This window comes from Microtus oregoni, unplaced genomic scaffold, assembly GCF_018167655.1.
Source record: "Microtus oregoni isolate MIOR12 unplaced genomic scaffold, Mior012 000005F_ref0000423, whole genome shotgun sequence".
Classification (NCBI taxonomy): domain Eukaryota; kingdom Metazoa; phylum Chordata; class Mammalia; order Rodentia; family Cricetidae; genus Microtus; species Microtus oregoni.
The window spans coordinates 6,679,856-6,698,995 of NW_024543064.1; the positions used below are offsets into that span (position 1 = coordinate 6,679,856).

Below are 19,140 nucleotides of genomic sequence, written 5' to 3' on the forward strand. Positions count from 1 at the left end.
GAATCATCCTCAGCTGCATGGTGAAGTTGAGGCCAGCCTTAGCTATGTGGTAAAGTTGAGGCCAGCCTCAGCTACGTGGTGAAGTCGAGGCCCTGTGCTGGTTAATCTGACTGACCCATAAGCAAGCCTGCGGGGGCACTTTCCTGAATAGTGGTTGGTATGGGAGGGCCCGCTCACTGTAGATGGTGCTGTCTCTGGGCAGATGGTCCTGGGTTGTATAAAAAAGCAGGTTGAGCAAGCCATGGAGAAGTCAGTGAGGGACTTTCCTTCATGGTTTCTGATTCAGTTCCTGTCTCCAGGTTCCTGCTTTGAGTTAATCTTGGATTAGGAAATAGAAGCTGAAATAAATCTTCTCTTCCCGAAGTTGTTTTGGTCATAGTTTTTGTCACAGCGGAAGAAAGCATACTAAGACACCTAGTTCTCACAAAAAATGCAAATAACTTACCTGGCGAGGGATTTGTACTTAGAACATTTTAAAACCTCAGGCTGGAGAGACAGCTCAGCAGTTCAGCTTGCCTACTGCTCTCCCAGAGGACCCGAGGTCCATTCCTGGCACCCACACCAGATGGCTCACAACAACCTGTAACTTTAGCTCCATGGATCTGAAGCCTCTGGCTTCTCCTCAAGTACCCAAACAGATACACACAAGACCAAAGTGGGCAAAGAATCTAGCTAGACATTTCCTCAGGAAACAGATGATAAAGTAAGACAGACAGTGGTCTTCAGCATCATGAGCTACTAGAGAAAATGAAAACAAGCACGAGTAGCCCCCCTTTGTGGCCTCGAGAATGGATGGCTACAATCCAGATCCAGACAAGCACAAGCCTTGGTGCATTGCAGGGTTTGGGGAAAAGTACAAACCGTTTAGGAAAACAGTGGGTCAGGTCCTCAAAGGTCATACACAGAACTGCCCTGTGACCCTGCCGTTCCACCACGAGTATACACCCAAGTCAAACAAAAGCTGTGTTTACATTAAGACATGCACACATGTTCATAACTACCTTGTTCTCAAGAGCCAAAAAGCAGAAATAATCCAAATATCTGTCTAATAATGATGTCGGCATCAACAAAACAAAGCACACCCATGCAATTAAACATTATTTACTGGGAACTGAAGAACTGGTTTAGTGGTCAAGGGAGCTTGGTGCTCACTCCTGAAGTGGGCTGGAGTTTGGGTCTCAACTGTGGTGGTTTGAATGTAATAGGCCCCCATAATCTCACAGGGAGGTGTGGCTTTGCTGGAGGAAGTGTGTCACTGTGGGGGTGGGCTTTGAGGTTTCCTACGCTCAGGATACTGCCCAGCACCTCAGTCGACTTCTTGTTGCCTGAAAGATGTAGGGCTCTCAGCTGCTACTTCCGCACCACATCTGCCTGTACATGGCTGTGCTCCCCGCCATGATGATAATGGACTGAGCCCCTGAAACTGCAAGCAAGCCGCCCCAATTAAATGTTTCCTTTGTAAGAGTTCCTGTGGTCCTAGTGTCTCTTCACAGCAATAAGGACCCCAACTAAGACACCAGCACACATATTGGGTTGCCCGCACAGCCCATACATAACTCCAGTTCCAGGGCATCCTGTACCCTCTTCTAGCCTCTTCAGGTACTTGTACACACATGTATATACATACACATAAGTAAAAATAATCTTAAAAATACTTTTGGGGGACTAGAGAAACGGCTCAGTGGTTAAGGGCACTGCCCGCTCATGCAGAGAATCCAGGTTTGGGTCCCAGCTCCGTATGGTGGCTCCCAACCATCTGTAACTCCAGTTCCGGGGCTGTGATGGCCTCTTCTGACCTCTAAGGGCACCAGGTGTGCATGTGGAACACAGGCACCACGCAGGCAAAGCACCCATGCACATAACGCTAATAAATAATAGTAATAAACCATGGTGGTGCACACAGCTTTAATCCCATTACTTGAGGAGACAGAGGCTGGTAGATCTCTGTGAGTTCAAGGACAGCCTGGTCTACATAGACAGTTTCAGCCCCTCCCCCCAAATATGGAAAATCTAAAATGAGAAATATTATAACTTGGGATTATACAAGTGTCCCCCCTTCTAGTTTTGTATCACGAACCCTTAAATCAGATGCCCTTTCCTGGCTGAGTCAGAAATTGCACCCTGATAGAGTAAGAGAAATTTTCAATTCTCAATTTTTTATCTAAACCTTGAAGATAAGAAAGTTCCCAGGCCAAAGAAATTTCAAACTGAGAACAGTCATCAGTGAAATCAGGAGGGAAACTGGGGACTCCTTAGATCACAAGGCACCGAGATGTGCCACGAGCAGAAGATGATGGATGGATGGAGCAAGACCGAGCAAGAAAATGGCTTCTCTACAAAGGACCCGAGCCTTGAGCCCTGTAGCCCAGCCAGACCCAAGCCAGCGAGCGGTAAGATGACAGCTCTATGCTGTTTAAATGTGGTACCCTATTATGGCAGCAAAAGGGAATGAAATAAATGCTACTTTACAGAGCCAATCTTAAAACATAACAAGTCATTTGGAGGTTTCTCATCTGGGTACGAAAATGTCTACCCATGGCTGAAAAACGTACGACACCTGTTCCCTCCCTCCCTCCCCTCCCCTGTGAGAAGCAAGGAGCCAGCAAGTAGAGCCGACTAGGGGCACGGTGCCTGAAAATAGAAACTGCAACGTGATTTTATTTCTAACTCCATAGACATGTCTGTGAGTCATTCATCTCTCCGGGTTTCACTTTCTGTGTCTGCAAGGCAGGTTGAGTTAACCCCCGTCTTCTGTTTATCCAGTATGCTCTGTGATGAGGAAGCAAAGTCCCCACCACTGTGCTCCATAGGCAGAGCCCCTGGTGACTTCCTTACCCAGGGCAAGATAAACCTGATGCGATCTGCCTTGAAGCCTTTCCCCCAGAGGCACTTTCCTCCCCAGCCCCACCTTCCTACTGACAGCACACCTTTGCCATAAGGTTTGGAGTGGGTAGTAGCTGCTAGCACAGAGATGAGAAACTCCAGGCAGGCAAAGGCACTGGAACCAATCCCACGGCAGGCACAGACAAGGTTCCCAGGGCTGATTTGGGGAGGCAGTGGTCTTCTACCTAAACTATTGGATTTTTGACATAAATGGATTGATTCTCTGAAGAAATTTAATAAATTGTTCAGATCAAACAAGAAGACGCAGGGTAGATGGGTCTGTGGGTACAGAGACTGCTGTGCGGGTATGAGGACCCAAGTTTGGATGCCTAGCACCCACATAAAAAGGCCAGACACAGTGGTCAATGGCCTGGAATATAAGTAAGGCAGATAGACCATGGCAGTCATGGAAATCAAGCCTGTTGGCCTCACTTGGTCCTTCTGGTCCTGCCAAATTCCCCTGCTAGTGCTATGCGGACGGAGAGCAACGGTTGTGACTTTTCACCAGACTGGTTTGCGTTTTCTCTCACACCAGGAGGCTTTCCAGTGGCTCAGAGGTGGCCATGCAGCCTTTCTGCCTGTGTGGTGGCTCGGAGGAACCTCTGAAGAAGGAACAGAGCAATGATGCTCCAAAAGTAAAGATGGGCACCCTCATCCAGGAGAGGTCCAAGGGCATCCTGCCGTTGGTGCAGTGCCATCCCTGCCTTCGTTAGCCCGAAGTTGCTTGAGGCTCACGGAGGGAAGAAGCAGCTTCATCTTCAGCGTCAGGATCACGGGGACACTGTAGGGTTAGCATTGAAATGGGCACGAGGTTGGGAACAGTGCACCAAAATGGATAGGAGGTGGGTGGAGCCAAGAGCTGAGATGTCTTTTACACAGCTGCTACTCTTCATAAAGCGCTGTTTATTTCCTGTCTTACTTAAGGCCTCGCAGGCACAAGATAACCCTCATCAGAACACAGAGAGAGTCCCAAGCCCCTTACAGTTAGGGGGCGTCAGAGATCTGCAGCCGGCTGGCGAAGGTGTGGGAAGGGTGTACACTCCCGGCGTTTTTTAACTCACTCCTCTGGGTACTCTACAGGTGGGGGACCATGAGGCCTGGGGACAGCAGGAAACATGTTCCAGCTTCCAAACGACAAGTCAGAGACACTGCTCATCCTCTGAATTTTCTCAACAACACATCCACTATCTCCACCCCTAGAAAACTTTAGGGGCACACGCGTTTTCCCGCGCAGCAGGGCAGCCCTGCCATTGAGAGTATGACCCGGATAGCAGAAAGGACCACGGAAGCAAGGCAAGAAAGAGCCCAAGTGTAGCAGCTGGACTTTAGGAAGCACTCGGAGGCTCCGCCTCCTCTACCGCGCCCGCGAGATAGGGGGCGTGCCCAGGTCCGAGGCTCCGCCTCCCGCGCGCGCTTCGCCCTAGGCCCCACTGCGCGCGCTCCTGGCGCCCGGGTGACCGCAGCGCGGGGCCGCGGTGGCCAGAGGCCTGCCCGCTAGGCCCTGTCGCTACGCAGCCTGAAATACTGCGGCAACCTGGGTTGAATTTGGCCTCGCGCCCGGGCGCTCTCGGAGGACCGAAGCGCGGCCCCGAGTGAAGTGAGCACCTGCCGAAGACGAAGCGCGGGCAGGGGGTCGCAGGTTCCCCCCCACTCCCTGACCCCAGCTGCCAGTCGTACTAGCCAGCCCGGGCCACTTCCCGGAGGAGCGAGATGAAGTAAGCTGCACCCCCCCTGCTTGCTCTGCGCTGCGCACTTCTTGCATCCAACGGCAGGCTAGCCAGCCGGCCATGGAGATGGCTCCGGTCCCACGGTGCTCGCCCGAGTCACCGAACCTTCACCCGCACGCTCCTCCTTCCGCGGAATAAAGGCATCATCACCCTACCCCACCCCACTCCACCTCTGCAGGGCCTGGGGATGCGGTGCAGTTAGGTGATGGGCCAGTAGGAGGCGGCCAGGCCCCTTCCCCGGCAGCCCTGGGGGCCCAGCGCGCCCTTGTCCCTAGGCTTCCCGGAACGTGCCGCAGAAAGCGAGCCGGTGATTTCCCAATGCTTAAACTTTGGCAGCTGCTATCGCGTGAGCGTTTCCTGCATACCGACCCAGCAAATTCTTTTCCAGGGACACGGGGCCTCTGAAAGCCGGCTTCCCCAGCCTTGAATGCTTAGCCGGAAGTAAAAACTGAAAATTCCATATGGCTGATACAGTAGCTAGTCCACCCCTCTATCGTGGCCCTTGAAAGGTAACCAGTTGGAAAACCAGGACTCCTATAGTCTCTGCCGTGATGCATGACTGGCCGAATCTTTTGAATTGATGAGGCTAATCCTTATTTTGGGAGCACATCCCAGAAAAGCGGCTGTTTAAGAGGGGCATAGTAGTGTACATCTCTAATCCCAGCACTTGGTGGAAGGGGGGCAGAGGTGGGAAGATCTTTGAGATTGAAGCTAGTAGCCTTTTCTGCAATTAGCGTTCTATGCTAGCCACACAGTGAGACCCTACCTTAAAAAAAATACTGTGTTTGACTTGAGCACGGCTCATTTTTTAAAGAGTTTTGTATTTAACAACAACAATAAATTTTAAATACAAGGTGATTTAACAGAAAGCAACAGATTACTATTGGCTGTTTGGGTAGATCAGGGGCCATTTTAAAGAGAAAGAAAAGCCGGAGTGGTGGGGCCCATCCATTATCCCAGCATTTCCGAGACCGAGGCAGAAGAATGTCCAGCCCAGGCCAGCCTCGGCTACCTGGCCACACTCTTTTCTCAAAACAAAACAAAACTGTAAAGGAGAACTAGGACGATTGCTTTGGCTATCAGTGGCCCAGTGCTCCAGAGCTGCCTGGAGCAGCTGTCCTGGGCTGTAAAGTAAGGAAAACCCCTTACACCATATCCTCACGAAGTACGTTTTGTTCCCTGATCCGGTTTCTTCTGGCCAGCCACTAAAATGAGGTCGTTTATCCCCATTTTACAGCAGGGAAGGTAATCCAGAAGTAAGCCAGGGGTTAGGGCTGCACAACCTCAGCCTCACTTCCCACTGGGGCCATTGTTTTCCACCTACAACATCGTACGCACTAGGCAAGCCCCAGACCTTTGGCTACAGCCCCAGCTCATACTCCTTTGCAAATATGTTATTTTTAAAAGATTTTTTTTAAAAATTTGTGCATATGAGTATTTCGCCTGCATGTGTATAAGCATACCATCCATGTGTGTGCCGTGTTCAGCTAAAAGAGGGTATGGGCTCTCTTAGAACTGGAGTTGTGGTTATGAGCGGCCGTGTGAATGTGGGGAATCAAACCTGAGTCCTCTGCAAGAGCTTTTAACCACTCAGCCGTCTCTCCAGCCTCATTTATTTTATTTGTATGTGCGTGTGTACGTGTGTGCATGTTCACATGCCTGTGGAGAACGGAAGAGGGAGTTGCAGTGCTAGGAACCGAATCTCAGTCTTCTACCAGAACAGCAAGTGCTATTAACCGCTGAGCAAATTCTCTAGGTCGTCCTCCCCCCCCCACCCCAGTTTGTTTTGTTTTTATCTTATTTATTTATTTTGTGTGTGTGGTTGGGTGTTTTATCTCCATCCATATCTGTATGCCACACGTGTGCCTTGAACCCCATAGGCCAGGCGAGGGCTGGAGTTACAGATGGTTTGTGAGCTGCCACGTACATGCTGGGAACTGAATTCAGGTCCTCTGCAAGAGCAGCAGGTACTCATAACTGCCGAGTCATCTCTCCAGCCCTGCTGTGTGTTTTGGGAACAGGGTCTTGTTTTGTATCCCAGGCTGGTCTCAAGCTCGCAGCCCTTACCCTCAGCTTCTTGGGTTCCGGGGTTGTGGACAGGTACTGCGACACCCGGCTGTCATACTCTGTTTTTCTGGCTGGGTGGTAGACTTCTCAAGAGCTGAGAAGGGGCCATGGCAGCCCTGTAGCTCTTCAGCGTTTCGTCAGTGTGGTCAGATGGAACCATGCCTTGCAAGTTTCCTGTGGCAAGGTGGTTCGTCGCTTCCAAGGCTTGGTGGGAGCCACCTTCATGACGCTCATGTTCAGTGGCAGAAGCTAGCATTTTGGGAGAGCCTACAGCTTGTCAAGCGTGGCGCCAGAGTGCCTTACATGGATCGTCTTCGTGTGTGCGTGTGACGGACTTGCTTTTCTGTTTTGTGGTTGAGAACACAGGTTAGACATTGCCTCAGCTCACCCTGCTGCAGAGAGGCCTGCAGTACACAATTCCAGATGTATAATCAGTGTCTTCGCCCACAGGGCTCTTCGGGTTCACTTGGATATCGACTCCATGTCTTCCTATATCAGAAGGAGGGCATTTGAGTCACTATTAGGCAAGTGGAATGGGGCCTTAGCAGAGACCAGTGAGAGGCCTCTAGTGTTCAGGGTAATGTGGCAGCTTAGAGCAGTTCCTGGCCAGCTGGTTTATGTGAGCAGCCACTGTCAGGAAAACCAGTAATGGCACACCATGCTGCTATTTGCCATTTCGTTGTTTGGGAATTCTTTTTTCTCTTTTTTTAAGGTTTATTATTTTTATTTCCAGGTATGAGTTTTTGTCTGCATATATGTATGAATACCACGTGTGTACGGTGCCTGCAGAGGTCAAAAGAGGTCACTGAGTTCTCTGGAACTGGAGTCACAGATGGTTATAAGCCATCATGGTGGGTGCTGGGAGCTGAACCTGTGTCCTCTGCAAGAACAGCAACTGCTCTTAATTGCTGAGCCTCCTCCAGCCTTTAGCCACACACTTTATAGTGGCATCGGTAGTTAGCTCCACCACCAGGCCTGTCACCTCTGAGGTTGTCTGGCCATCAGCAAGATAGTTTACCTTCCCGTGTCTTAGTTCACTGCTCTGAAATGGTTGATGGCAGCACCTGCCTCACAGAACAGTAGCAAGAGTGCAAGGGTTCGTCACTTGTCAGGCTCCACGCCTAGCGTTTGGCAGATGGCATTTGCACCATAAATAGCTCACACTACTCAAGTGTTGTCATACGCAAGAAGCAGCTGCTGGTGGGTTGCAGCGGCACGGCGCCTGACGTGGCCGTTACAACGCATTGTTTCCATGCCAATATTCAGTCCTGGGCACCTTGTTCATGAGGTTACAGTGATCCTGTGCAAATGGTATTTATTTGATCATTGGCAAATGTCACACGGAGCTTGCTGAGTGCTTGGCCCTGTTTGGGATGCCAGAGACACTGCACTGAAGGGAGCATACCTCTCCCTGCCTCAGGCTGGACGTCATCATCCTACAGATATAGGGCTGGGGATGTGGCTCATTTGGTGGCATGCTTGCCTAGCATACATAACATATCAACATGGCACAAAAGTAAACATGGTGACTCATTCCTGTCATCCTAGCGTTCAGGAGATAGAGGAGGGAAGAACAGAAGTCCATGGGTCTGGAGTGATAGCTCAGCAGTTAAGAATACTGTCTGCTCTTCCAGAGGACCTGGGTTCAATTCCCAGCACTCACATGGCAGCTCACAACTGTTTGTAACTTTCATTCCAGGGCACCTGAAGCCTTGTTCTGGCCTCTCCAGGCACCAGCATGCATGTAGCACACAATCACACACAACACCCACACGCATCAAATAAAACAAGGAAAGTCAAGGTAATCCCCAACTATATATCAAGTTTGAGGGCAGCCTAGGATACAGGAAGCTGGGAAGGAAGAAAAGGAAGGGAAGAGAGGACAAAAAGAAGGAAGGAAGGAAGGAAGGAAGGAAGGAGAGATCCAGAGAGAATAGAGTGGGGAGGAGGGAGGAGGCATGAAGTGGAGGTGGCAGTTCTAGTATTTTGTGGAGTTGTCTGAGAAATCCTGACTGAGAAAGTGGTCTTGCTGAAGTTAGAGAAGGAATGCACCATGCGGGGAAAGTAGGTCAGACAGAGAGAAGAGCCAGTACAGAGGTTCTGAGGCAGGAGGATGCGCAGAATAGTATAAGAGGTAAAGAAATGATAGTGAGAAGCTAGAATGTGTAGACCTGGGGACATGATCCTACCACCGCTGGGAGGGTCATGCTGGCCCCTGTGCTAGACTCAATTGTGCAGGGCCCGAGGGAGACATAGGAGGGAGGAAGGGCGTTCTGTTGTAATCCAGGCAGAGGCGCCAGCAGAATAGACGAGGACAGTGGGAAATACTGTACTCCAAACCTCTGTGACTATTATTGTGTTTGTGTGTGCATTCCTGTATACACATGTGTGTGCCTATGTGTGTACACACATGGAGGTCATAGAGCAAGTACTGGAGTTGGAGTTCCCCTTCCGGCCTGTGAATTGAGTTCAGGTTATCAGTCTTGGTGACAGGTGCCTATAGCTGCCCCCAGATATAATTTGAAGGTCGATACTGGTATTTTCCAACAGACCAGACACCTCTTAAGGTTTATAATCTGAACATGTGTGTGTTTGCTGGGACTTGTGGAAGCCGCATTTGAAGTAGGTTGAGAGGTGTGGTGGTAACGCCTGTAACCCCGGAGGATGAGGCTGGAGGATAAGAGTTGAGGCCAGCCTGGGGTACAGAGAGATGCCTTGTCTCAAAATAAAGAAACACAGACCTGAAGGAGGGGAGGGAGGAAAAGCTAAAGGAGGGGAGGGAAGGAAAAGGAAGAGAGGAGATTTGGGGTAAAGAAGCCAGGTGGATGCTGATGTGGTTAAGCCTAGGCAGCATTCAGCTAGTGGGATCAGATGATTTGAGTGTAGGTTGGTTGATTACTCTAGAGGTGAGGTGGGAGGGTCCAAACTGGACACACAGGCTTGGCCGCACAGAGAGCAACTGGCTGGTCAACTTCGAACAGCTGCTGTGTAGGAGGCAGGGATGGGGCTGGGGAACCGGATTTAAGATCTTTGCCAATCTCCACGTTACAGATGTCCTCTGCTCAGCCAATCAAGGGCACATAGCAAAAAAGTGGTCTCATGGCTAGGAGACGCTGTTCTGAGTGTGTGGTGACCTTTGTTTGCTCTTTATAGAATTCAGCTGGTTATTCAGTAATGTAAACTCAGATTTAGTAATAACTGTGCTTGACAATCAGTTGTGAAAATACCCGGAAATTGAGCAATCGAACCTTGGAGACCGGTCCAAAGGGGCTTTGGGTTTCATCACTGCTTCTAGCTACCCTCAGAGGAGGCCAGGGAAAGGGCTCTTTGGAAAGAGCTCGATCTGGAAGCCCTGGTCCTCAGATTGGCCGCAGTGGACCAAATGCAGATCAAGGTTGGATGCCACAGGTTCTGTCTTTGCCTGCTTTGGTGAGTCTGGCGTCAGGGCCTCAGAACTAGAGGGGATCTTTGGTTGATAAGGGCAATTCTCTAAGTGTCCTTTCATTTGAAATCTTGTTTCCTTCCCGCTTCTTTTACAAAGTCCAGCTTTCTGGGCTGTGATTTGAGGCGCGTCCCCTCTTCTAGCTCCATCCCCAGGAGTCAGCTCTGTCAGTGGCATCTGTGGGAGCTAGAAAAGGGAATGGAGGTAGGTATGACCCCTGATTTTCCCTCTCTCTGCTGGCCTGAGCAGGGACAGCTGTGGGCTGGCTGGCCTTTTCCCCCTTGCGTGTGAGGGTAAACGGAAGATGGAGCTGGACACTGCCCCTGTTCACCATGGCTGGCCAAGTCTGCCTTTCGCCTTTTGCAGTGTGAGCAGGGCCTTTGTCTAAATGGGCAGACGCTCTAATGACCTCCCTTAGTTGGGCTTGGAGAGCCAAGGGTGTTGGAATCAGATCCCTGTGTGCACACTCAGTCAGAGCCATGTATTGTCGCCCAGAGGAGGCCGCCTGTCTTCCTGCTTGCTGACTCCACCTCCTTTTTACTTATTTTATTTTGTGTGTAGAGTGCTTTGCCTGCATGTCCGTATGTGCACCGTGTGCATGCTTCGTGTAGGCTTCCCTGGAACTGGAGTTTAGGATGGTTGTGAGCCATCATGTGGGTGCTGGGAACGGACCCTCTGCAAGAACAACAAGTGCTCTAAACTGCTGAGCCATCTCTCCAGCCTCTACCCTCTCTCTTCTTCCTTACTTTTCTTTCTTTTGATATGGGGTTGCTGTGTAGCCCAGGCTAACCCTGAACTCACAATCCTCCTGACTCCCAAGGACTGAGATTGTATGTGAGTTGTCATGTCCTGTTCTGTTTCTTGAATAAAAAAAATATATATATATGAAATTGTCTTCTCTATACTCTTTTTGTTTCTTTTTTTTTTTTTTTTTTTTGATTTTTCGAGATAGGGTTTCTCCGTAGCTTTTGGTTCCTGTCCTGGAACTAGCTCTTGTAGACCAGGCTGGCCTCGAACTCACAGAGATCCGCCTGCCTCTGCCTCCAGAGTGCTGGGATTAAAGGCGTGCGCACCACCGCCCGGCTCTATACTCTTTTTGTTTTGTTTCTCCTGGCTGTCCTAGAACTCACTCTGTAGACCAGGTTGTAGACTTGGATTTATATTTCTTGGCCCTGTGACCCCTTACAGAGGTCTCCCCTAGCACTTCCCTGTCTATGTAGCGTCTCCTTGATAGTAGGGCAGGACCTCCCTGGCAAAGCATGGGACCAAGGGCTGGTAAAGTACCTGGACCCACTTAGTTCATTTCCCAGGGGAGGAGGCTGAGGCTTTTGCAGATTAAATGCCTTCTTCACTGTTGTGTGGTTGTTTAGGATGAAGGCAAGAACGTGCCTGAGAACGACATTTTCCAGTGTCCCTGTTGACATCTCTGTCCTCTCCTCCAGCTTCTCAGCCTGTTGAGTGATGGTTTCCTGACTGATTGCTTAATTAGACAACAAAGAAAGCAAGGGAGAAGCAAAGTCCTAAGTGGGCTTTGTCCTGCCTCGTGACCAACTTCTAGTGTCGTGTGCTCAGCTCTGGCAGGTTCATCTCATAGGCCTTTCCTCTCAGTCGGTGCAGAGCCCAGAGCCCAGAGGGAGGAGTGCTTGTGTAAACCTCCTCGGGCGCAGCCTCAGGGAGGAGAGCTGAGCCCAGGCCTCACTGTCCTGTCCTGAGAGGCTGAGCTGGCTGTGAGATTGGAGCAGGCTTTGCTCTGCAGGGTGCTTGGCAGGGTTGGCTCTGCAGCCTAGAGGTGAGGGCAGTGGCCCAGTATCTCCCAGCAGTGCTGTGCCGCTCTAGGGCAGGGAGTCACTTTATAGTCAATTAACTTTCTTTCCTTTTTTTTCTCCCTGAGACAGGGTTTCCAACCACTTATATTGCAGGCTGGCTTTGCATTTCTGACCATCCTGATTTCACCTTCCAGGTGCTGGGTTACAGGGGCACATTGCCATACCTGGCCTATATAAGTGGTCTAATGGTCTAATTAGTTAACATTTGTCTAGTATTCTCTCTCTCTCTCTCTCTGGTTTTTCAAGACATGGTTTCTTTGTGTAACAGCCGAACTTGCTTTTGCTTTGTAGACCAGGCTGGCCTTGAACTCAACAAAGATCCCCCTGCCTCTGCTTCTGAGTGCAAGGATTAAAGGTGTGCACCACCACCGCCTGGCTAGTATCATTTTTAAAAGACTTTTTATTACTCTTTAGTGTGTGTTACACATATGCACATGCATATACTTGCCATGGCTTGGATGTGTGGGGGGAGGTCAGAAAACAAATCCGTGGAGTGAAATTTCTCTTTCTGCCATGCTGGTTCCAGGGGCAATTGGGTCATCATGCTTCTCAGCAGCAAGTGCCTTTACCCGCTGAGCCATCTCATCCACCTGGGGGGTGGGTGAGTGAGAGAAAGAGGGTGAAGGAAGGAGCGAGAGATTGTGTGTGTGTGTGTGTGTGGGTGTGTGTGTGTGTTATATTGTTCAGCTTTGGTTTGGAGAGAGTCTTACTATGTAGCCTAGGCTGCCTTGAACTTTTAGTAATTTGGTAATTCAGAAGGCCTTGGTCTTCTGACTGTTGGGATGACAGGCAGGTGCCCAGGTCATGGCTGTGCATGTTTTTGTTTTGCTTTGCTTTGCTTTGGGTCACATCGCATCTCTGTCAGTCTTTCTAACCCCCCCCCCCCCTTCAGGTCAGCAGAATCTGTCATGAACCCAGGCCTCACTCCCGATAGACAGATGCTCTGTCACCGACTGAGTTCTTCAGCCCTTTCCCACTCTTACTTTTGAGACAGGGTCTCTCTAAGTAGTTCAGACTGACCTCAAACTCCCATCTGTAGCCCAAGCTGGCCTTGAACTTTTGACTCTCCTGCTCAAAGGACTAGGACCGTAGACACGATCCATCATGCCTGGTTTCCGCCATGTTTTATAGGTGAAGAAGTCAGGACCAAAATGGATTAAGTTGTTTCCGAGGGTCCTGCGGCTAGGAGGGTGAAGGCCAGTGCTTGGGACCTCCATGCCGTGATTGACTAAGAAAGAGGGTTAGCGTGGTAGCGTGAGCTTTATGGTTCGTAATTCATTCCTCCTAGTCTCCTCAACTGTAGTATGAGAATCATGTCAGAACCAGTGGCTGAGGCCGTACAGCTGGCTCACCCAGTTCATGTTGGCTTCCACAGTCAACACAGGACCTAGTCAAAGCCATTTATGTCAACTAAAGCGTCTCAGGTGGAGCTCGAGCATCTCTGACGTGTGATGAGAATAGGAGGCCAGGCGTGTGCGTATTTTATTTTTTCCTTTTGTGTGTATGGGTGTTTCACATGCACCATGTGCCTGCCTTGTGTCTGCAGAGGCTAGAAAGGGCATTGGATCCCCTGGGACTGGAGTTAGAGTTGTGACCTGCCTTGTGGGTGGTGGGGATCTAACTCTGGAAGCAACTAGTGCTCTTCGCCACCCAGTGGACTCTCAGGCTTGTCTGTTTGGATGTAGATGCCTCTTGTGCTCAGTGTTCTGGAACCTGGCAGCTTTGGCCTCTCCATCAGAATCTGCATCTTAAACAGTTCCCCAGGGAACTCAAGCACACACTACAGCTTGAGCTATGCTGTTAAGGTTAAAAAACAGGGTCATAGTAAAAATAAGTAACACGCCCCCTCCCCATCAACACCTGAGGTCAGAAGAGCAGGATACATGTCCCTGCCTCCAACAGCTGTAACATTCGAGAGAGCAGGCTCTGCACCTCGCCTGGGCAGCACAGTAGAGCTGACCATATTGGTGGACATGTGGGTGAGCCAGCCCCTAGTTGTGAGCATGGGGGAGCTGTCCCCAGTACTCATCTGTCTTGTGGCAGCAGCACCCCCATCAAAGCCTGAGGCACTTGGAAGAGCATGCCCCGAGGTCCTAAGAGTGGGGGAGCTGTCCCTGCCCTTCACCAGCTGTAGCACTCGGGAGAGTGGCCCCCACATCTCACCTGGGCAACAGTAGAGCTGTCCTGGAAGGTTAGGTGTGGAAGAACTGACCCTGAAGATGCAAAAGCCAGAGAAATGGCCCCGCCCCTTACTTATCCCCTCAGCGGGGGGTGAACTGGCCAGGGCACTGCAGGAGAGCTCACCCTGGTGGTGAGGACAGAGGGGAGCTGGTGGGCTGACCAACCCTGCAACTACCCAGGCCCAGAGCCAGGGTTCTGTGTTGGCCCACCCCAACATCCACCCTCTCTGTGATCTGATGGACAGGAGTGAGGAGTGGGGATGGGGTCGGTGGTAGCAACAGGATATCCAGGAAGAGTTCCAGAGAGGGCCCAGCATTGATGGTATAGCACAAACCAGGGGCCTTGAATCAGACCAATGATCCTTTGCGATGAACGCCTGCGTGTAAAAATGTGTGGATAAAGGATTTACTGCTTGACTGCCGTGCCACACCGCAGCTTCCAGGTCAAGATTTTCCCTTTCTCACCTTCTTTTCCTTTTTTCTCTTAAATTTTATTTTGTTTTATTCTGGAGGGTTGGGTGGGAGATGGGTGGGATTGGGAGGCATGATGTGAAAGACACAAAGAATAGATAAAAAGAAAGTTAAAAAACCAAGTAACACATATAACACCCCTGAAAGTTAAAAAACTAAGCAACACATAAGTCTGCTTTCAGGAAGAGTAGTTGTGTAGGTGTTTTAGTAACCACTCTGCAAACATGCTGTCGTAATTCCCAGTGTTGCTGCTTCAGGAGTTCTGGAATGCCAGAGAGAAGACTGGTTTACCTGGGCATTAGGTCCAGAACACACCCGTCAGAGGAAACCGGTGTCGTTGAGGGTCAGAAGGCAGTGTGGTTCAGGTGCCATCCATTCCCATTGTCCTCAGAGAGGCGGCCTTGGGCTCCCCCACCTGCCAGCCCCTGCAAGACTCCCCAGCTTCTCTCTGTACCAGCACATCCCGAGCCCTGGCTCCCAGGACCGGATCAGGAGTTTGGCGAGCCGCTTGCCAGCTGGCGCCTCCTCCTTCTCCAGGCTGTTCTCTGGGCTTCAGATTTCTCCTGCACTGACCTTGCAGCTTTTCCTTCCCCCGGGGCAGAGCTGTTGCCAGTGGAGAAAGAAAGGCTCAGGTGCCAAGGACAGGAATTGGGAAGCAGAGAAAAATGGAATGCCCTGTAGTCCGTCTGGTGTTTGAGAACTAGCAGAGATCCAGGGTGAGCAGGAGAGGAAGGCTGGAGCTGCTCAGGCCCTTTGAGCGGAGGAAAGTGGATGCTGGCACAGACACTGTTATTGAACCTTTGTCTTCCTTGGGTGTCACTAGAGCCATCATGGCGGCGGGTCCCCAGAGAGATGAGGAAGGAAGACTAGGACCAGATAAAAGCAGGTGCATGGCTGTAATCCCAGCACTTCAGAGACTGAGGCAGGGGGATTGCCATGAGTGTGAGGCCAGCCTGGGCTACAAAGTAAGACCCTGTTTCATATATTAGCAACAGCAATCAAATAAACAGAGGTAAATTTAATATCCACTGCACAGTGCTGGTAGGCTGGTCAACTCTGTGGGAGCTTTTATATGTTCGATGATCTCTGTAAACTCCAGTCTCCCATCTGTGTGGCCGTGTTTATTCTGTTCATGCTGTCTGGTTTATGAATGGTGTTCAGCCAGTTTCTGTCATTGCCTTCACCTTTACACCTCTGTACTACGCCCTGTTTCCACCTTTACTTCCCATAGCTGTGGGTCCTCTTTGATTCCTTCCGCCCTTTCCCAAAGCCCAGCTTCAGTAGAGACCCTGAGGACTATGGTGATATAAACACAGCGCTGGGCCAGAACAGAAAACCAACCCAGTAAATACCCAGGTGCTCTTGTGACTTGATCCAGGCCTCTTGCCTCTTAGATATGCCAGTTGACACAAGTCAGGCTGGAAAAGCTGGCCAGGAAGGCATGTTTGCCTGTGGAAGGCCAGGTAAGCAATTGCAAGGACCCAGCTTGCCACTCTGTCACCATGGAAGCTTCATCCCACAGCACATCAGCCTTTCCACGTGCAAAGGGGACTGTAGTTAACTGTCCTGTATGGGTCCTCAGGGCCTGGTCTGGGTCCAATAAGACCGGACTGAGAGCGTTTGGGTTTGTGATTGACACATATGTTAGCACTTCTAATCAAAACCCAGAGACAGATATTAGAGTTCAGCCTGAAGGTCAGAAAAGCAAAACAGCCGGTCATTGGCTCTTACCTCTACCTCAGTCCAAAATGGCGACCCTGCCTCCAGGAATCTCAGAATGAGACTGTGACTGTGTGTGAGAGCTGTCTCCTCCCATTTTATATTCCTCTCTAGGGCTGTGATTAAAGGCATGCAACATTACCGCCCGGTTTCTATGGCAAACTAGTGTGGCTACTGGGATTAAAGGTGTGTGTCACCACTGCCTGGTCTGTGAGGCTGACCAGTGTGGCTGTGTGACTCTCTGATCTCCCTTTTTCCCCTTCTCTTTAATTTTATTTTGTTTTACTATGGAGGGGTAAGAGGGAGATGGGTGGGATTGGAAGGCATGATGTGAAAGACACAAAGAATAAATGAAAAACCAAGTAGCACATATAACACCCCTGAAAATTAAAAAAAACCTACTAAGTAACACGTAACTTTGGCAAGCTTTGTTTGTTAAAATCAAGTGAATGCCACTGCAAATTATGTTTATGCATCAGCTCTCCTGTAAACAGTGGCTGAAAGGCAGCAGGTGCTCCCCTAAGCATCGCGGAAATGTGGGGTTTATTTTATTCTTGCTACAAACCTGCGTGCATATACATGGAGGAGGTCAGAGGACAGCTTACAGGAGCTGATTCTCTCCTTCCACCATGCAGGTCCCAGGGGATGGACTTGGATTGCCGGGTCGGGGGGGCGGGGTGGGTGTATTTTCACACTGAACCATCTTGCTGCCCCCCCCCCCTCGAGCAGTTGGGATTTTGTGCGTGGAGTCCAGTAGACAGGGGAAAGAGCTGAGTGGTGGGTGCGAGAAGGTGGTTGTGCCCTCTCGCCTGCTGCTCTTCCTGGGTTAGGGTTCCCCTGCTGTCCAGCTAGCCTGTGCTCATGGCAGAGGCTGGTTGTGGCTGTGAAGGGGTCCACTCCTCTCTCAGCACTGGGGGCCTCTCTGGTGCTCCTAGCAGCAGAATGTCCTGGTTCCATCACATGGCCTAGGACTTTCCTGGGTACATTTCCTGATTGCAGAGCAAGCTCCTAAACACCGACTTCCTGGCACAGAAGCCAGGCTGCTCGGGAGGGAGGGAATGCTGAGTGACTATAATGTTTCTCCGAGGAACATGTGGTTGTTTCTTGCCAGGCAGGAAATGTTTGCTGCCCTAGCTGTGTTATTTCCACATTCTAACCTCCTGAGCCATGTCTGATGCTTCCTTGTTCCTTGTCTGTTCTTCCCAGGTACCCAAAAATTTGGAAGATGCTCGTAGCAGCAATGTGCTTGGCCCTTCTGGGCTGCCTGCAAGCCCAGGAATTCAAGGGGCATGTTTCCATAATCCTGCTGGGAGCAACTGGGGACCTTGCTAAGAAGTACCTGTGGCAGGGCCTGTTCCAGCTGTACCTGGACGAGGCTGGGAAGGGCCATAGTTTCAGCTTCCATGGGGCCGCCCTGACAGCCCCCGAGCAGGGCCAGAAGCTCATGGACAAGGCCTTGGAATCCCTCTCCTGCCCCAAGGACTTGGCACTCAGTCACTGTGATGAACTCAAGGGTCAGTTTCTGCAGCTGAGCCAGTACCGCCAGCTGAAGACAGCTGAGGACTATCAGACCCTGAACAAGGACATTGAGACCCAGGTCCAGCAGGATGGGCTCTGGGAAGCTGGCAGGATCTTCTACTTCTCTGTGCCTCCCTTTGCCTATGCAGACATTGCCCGCAACATCAACAGCAGCTGCCGACCGCACCCAGGCGCCTGGCTACGGGTTGTTCTTGAAAAACCCTTTGGCCATGACCACCTCTCAGCCCAGCAGCTGGCTTCAGAGCTTGGGAGCTTTTTCCAGGAAGAGGAGATGTATCGAGTAGACCATTACCTGGGCAAGCAGGTGAGCTGCAGCTTGGAGCCTGGCATGGCTGTGCTATGTGGGGTACCATGGGGCTGACATCAAGGACTTACTATCGAATGTAGAATTGGGTTAGGGTGTTGGGATCCCTTGGCACCCATGGTCTCCCCGAAGGGAGACGGGAGATGTGGAAGCAGGGGAGCCAGTGAATAGCAGGCAAGACCACTTTCTGTCTCCTTGTCTTGGCTTCCCAGAGAGAGAGTGCATTCTCATTCCTCTGTATTGGCCTGCCTTCTCTGCAGAAGTGGTCCAGGGACTCTGATGTCTGGAACTGGCTTTCATTGGGAATGCTGTGGGAATTAGAGTTAGCTTAAGTCCCTCACCTGTAGCACGATTAATAAAAACCCAGAGACAGAAATTGGAGTTCAATTTGAAGGTCAGAAAAGCAAAACAGCCAGCCACTGGCTCTTACCTCTACCTCAGTCCAAAATGGTGGTTCTGTCTCCAGGAATCTCAGAATGAGACTGTGTCTGAGAGCTGTCTCCTCCCGTTTTATAATCCTCTTTAGTGCTGGGATTAAAGGTGTGTACCATTACCACCCGGTTTCTTTGGCAAACTAGTGTGGCTACTGGGATTTAAAGTGTGTGTCACCACTGCCTGGTCTACAGTAAGGCTGACTAATATGGCTGTTTTACTCTCTAAACTTCAGGCAAACTTCACTTATTAAAATACAAATGAAATATCACTACACTCACCCATCTGCCTTTTTAAAATAAAAATCTTTGTCGTCTTGAATTCTGTCTTGAGGCACAAAGCTGATAACAACTTAGACCTGAGACAGGGAAGTGGACCCTGAGTTCACGCACTTCAGTGAAGCGTAGACAGGAACTTGGAGGATCCCCTGGAGATAGAGGGCAGCATCAGTCCACTCCGCTCATCAAGCGCCAGCATCGCCAGTGTAGACCGCAGTGCACCTGTACTCTTTGGTACCCAGACTGCTGCGCTGGGCCACATACTGGGTAGA

At 50.5% G+C, this 19,140-nt stretch overlaps 1 protein-coding gene across 3 annotated transcripts in view; it reads left to right on the top strand.

Annotated features, from left to right (window-relative positions):
- Positions 1 to 4,337: 4,337 nt before the first annotated feature.
- The window catches only part of LOC121448395 (GDH/6PGL endoplasmic bifunctional protein), a 29,528-nt gene continuing 14,725 nt past the window's right edge, over positions 4,338 to 19,140 (top strand). For 2 of the 3 annotated variants that reach the window (XM_041652380.1, XM_041652378.1), the window contains exons 1-2: positions 9,999 to 10,106; positions 17,522 to 18,158. In XM_041652380.1, the coding sequence (XP_041508314.1) occupies positions 10,060 to 10,106; positions 17,522 to 18,158 (684 nt within the window). In that variant the 5' untranslated portion in view covers positions 9,999 to 10,059. Of the gene's footprint in view, positions 4,599 to 9,998; positions 10,107 to 17,521; positions 18,159 to 19,140 lie in introns of those variants that run through there. The other variant, XM_041652379.1, reaches the window with a different exon arrangement.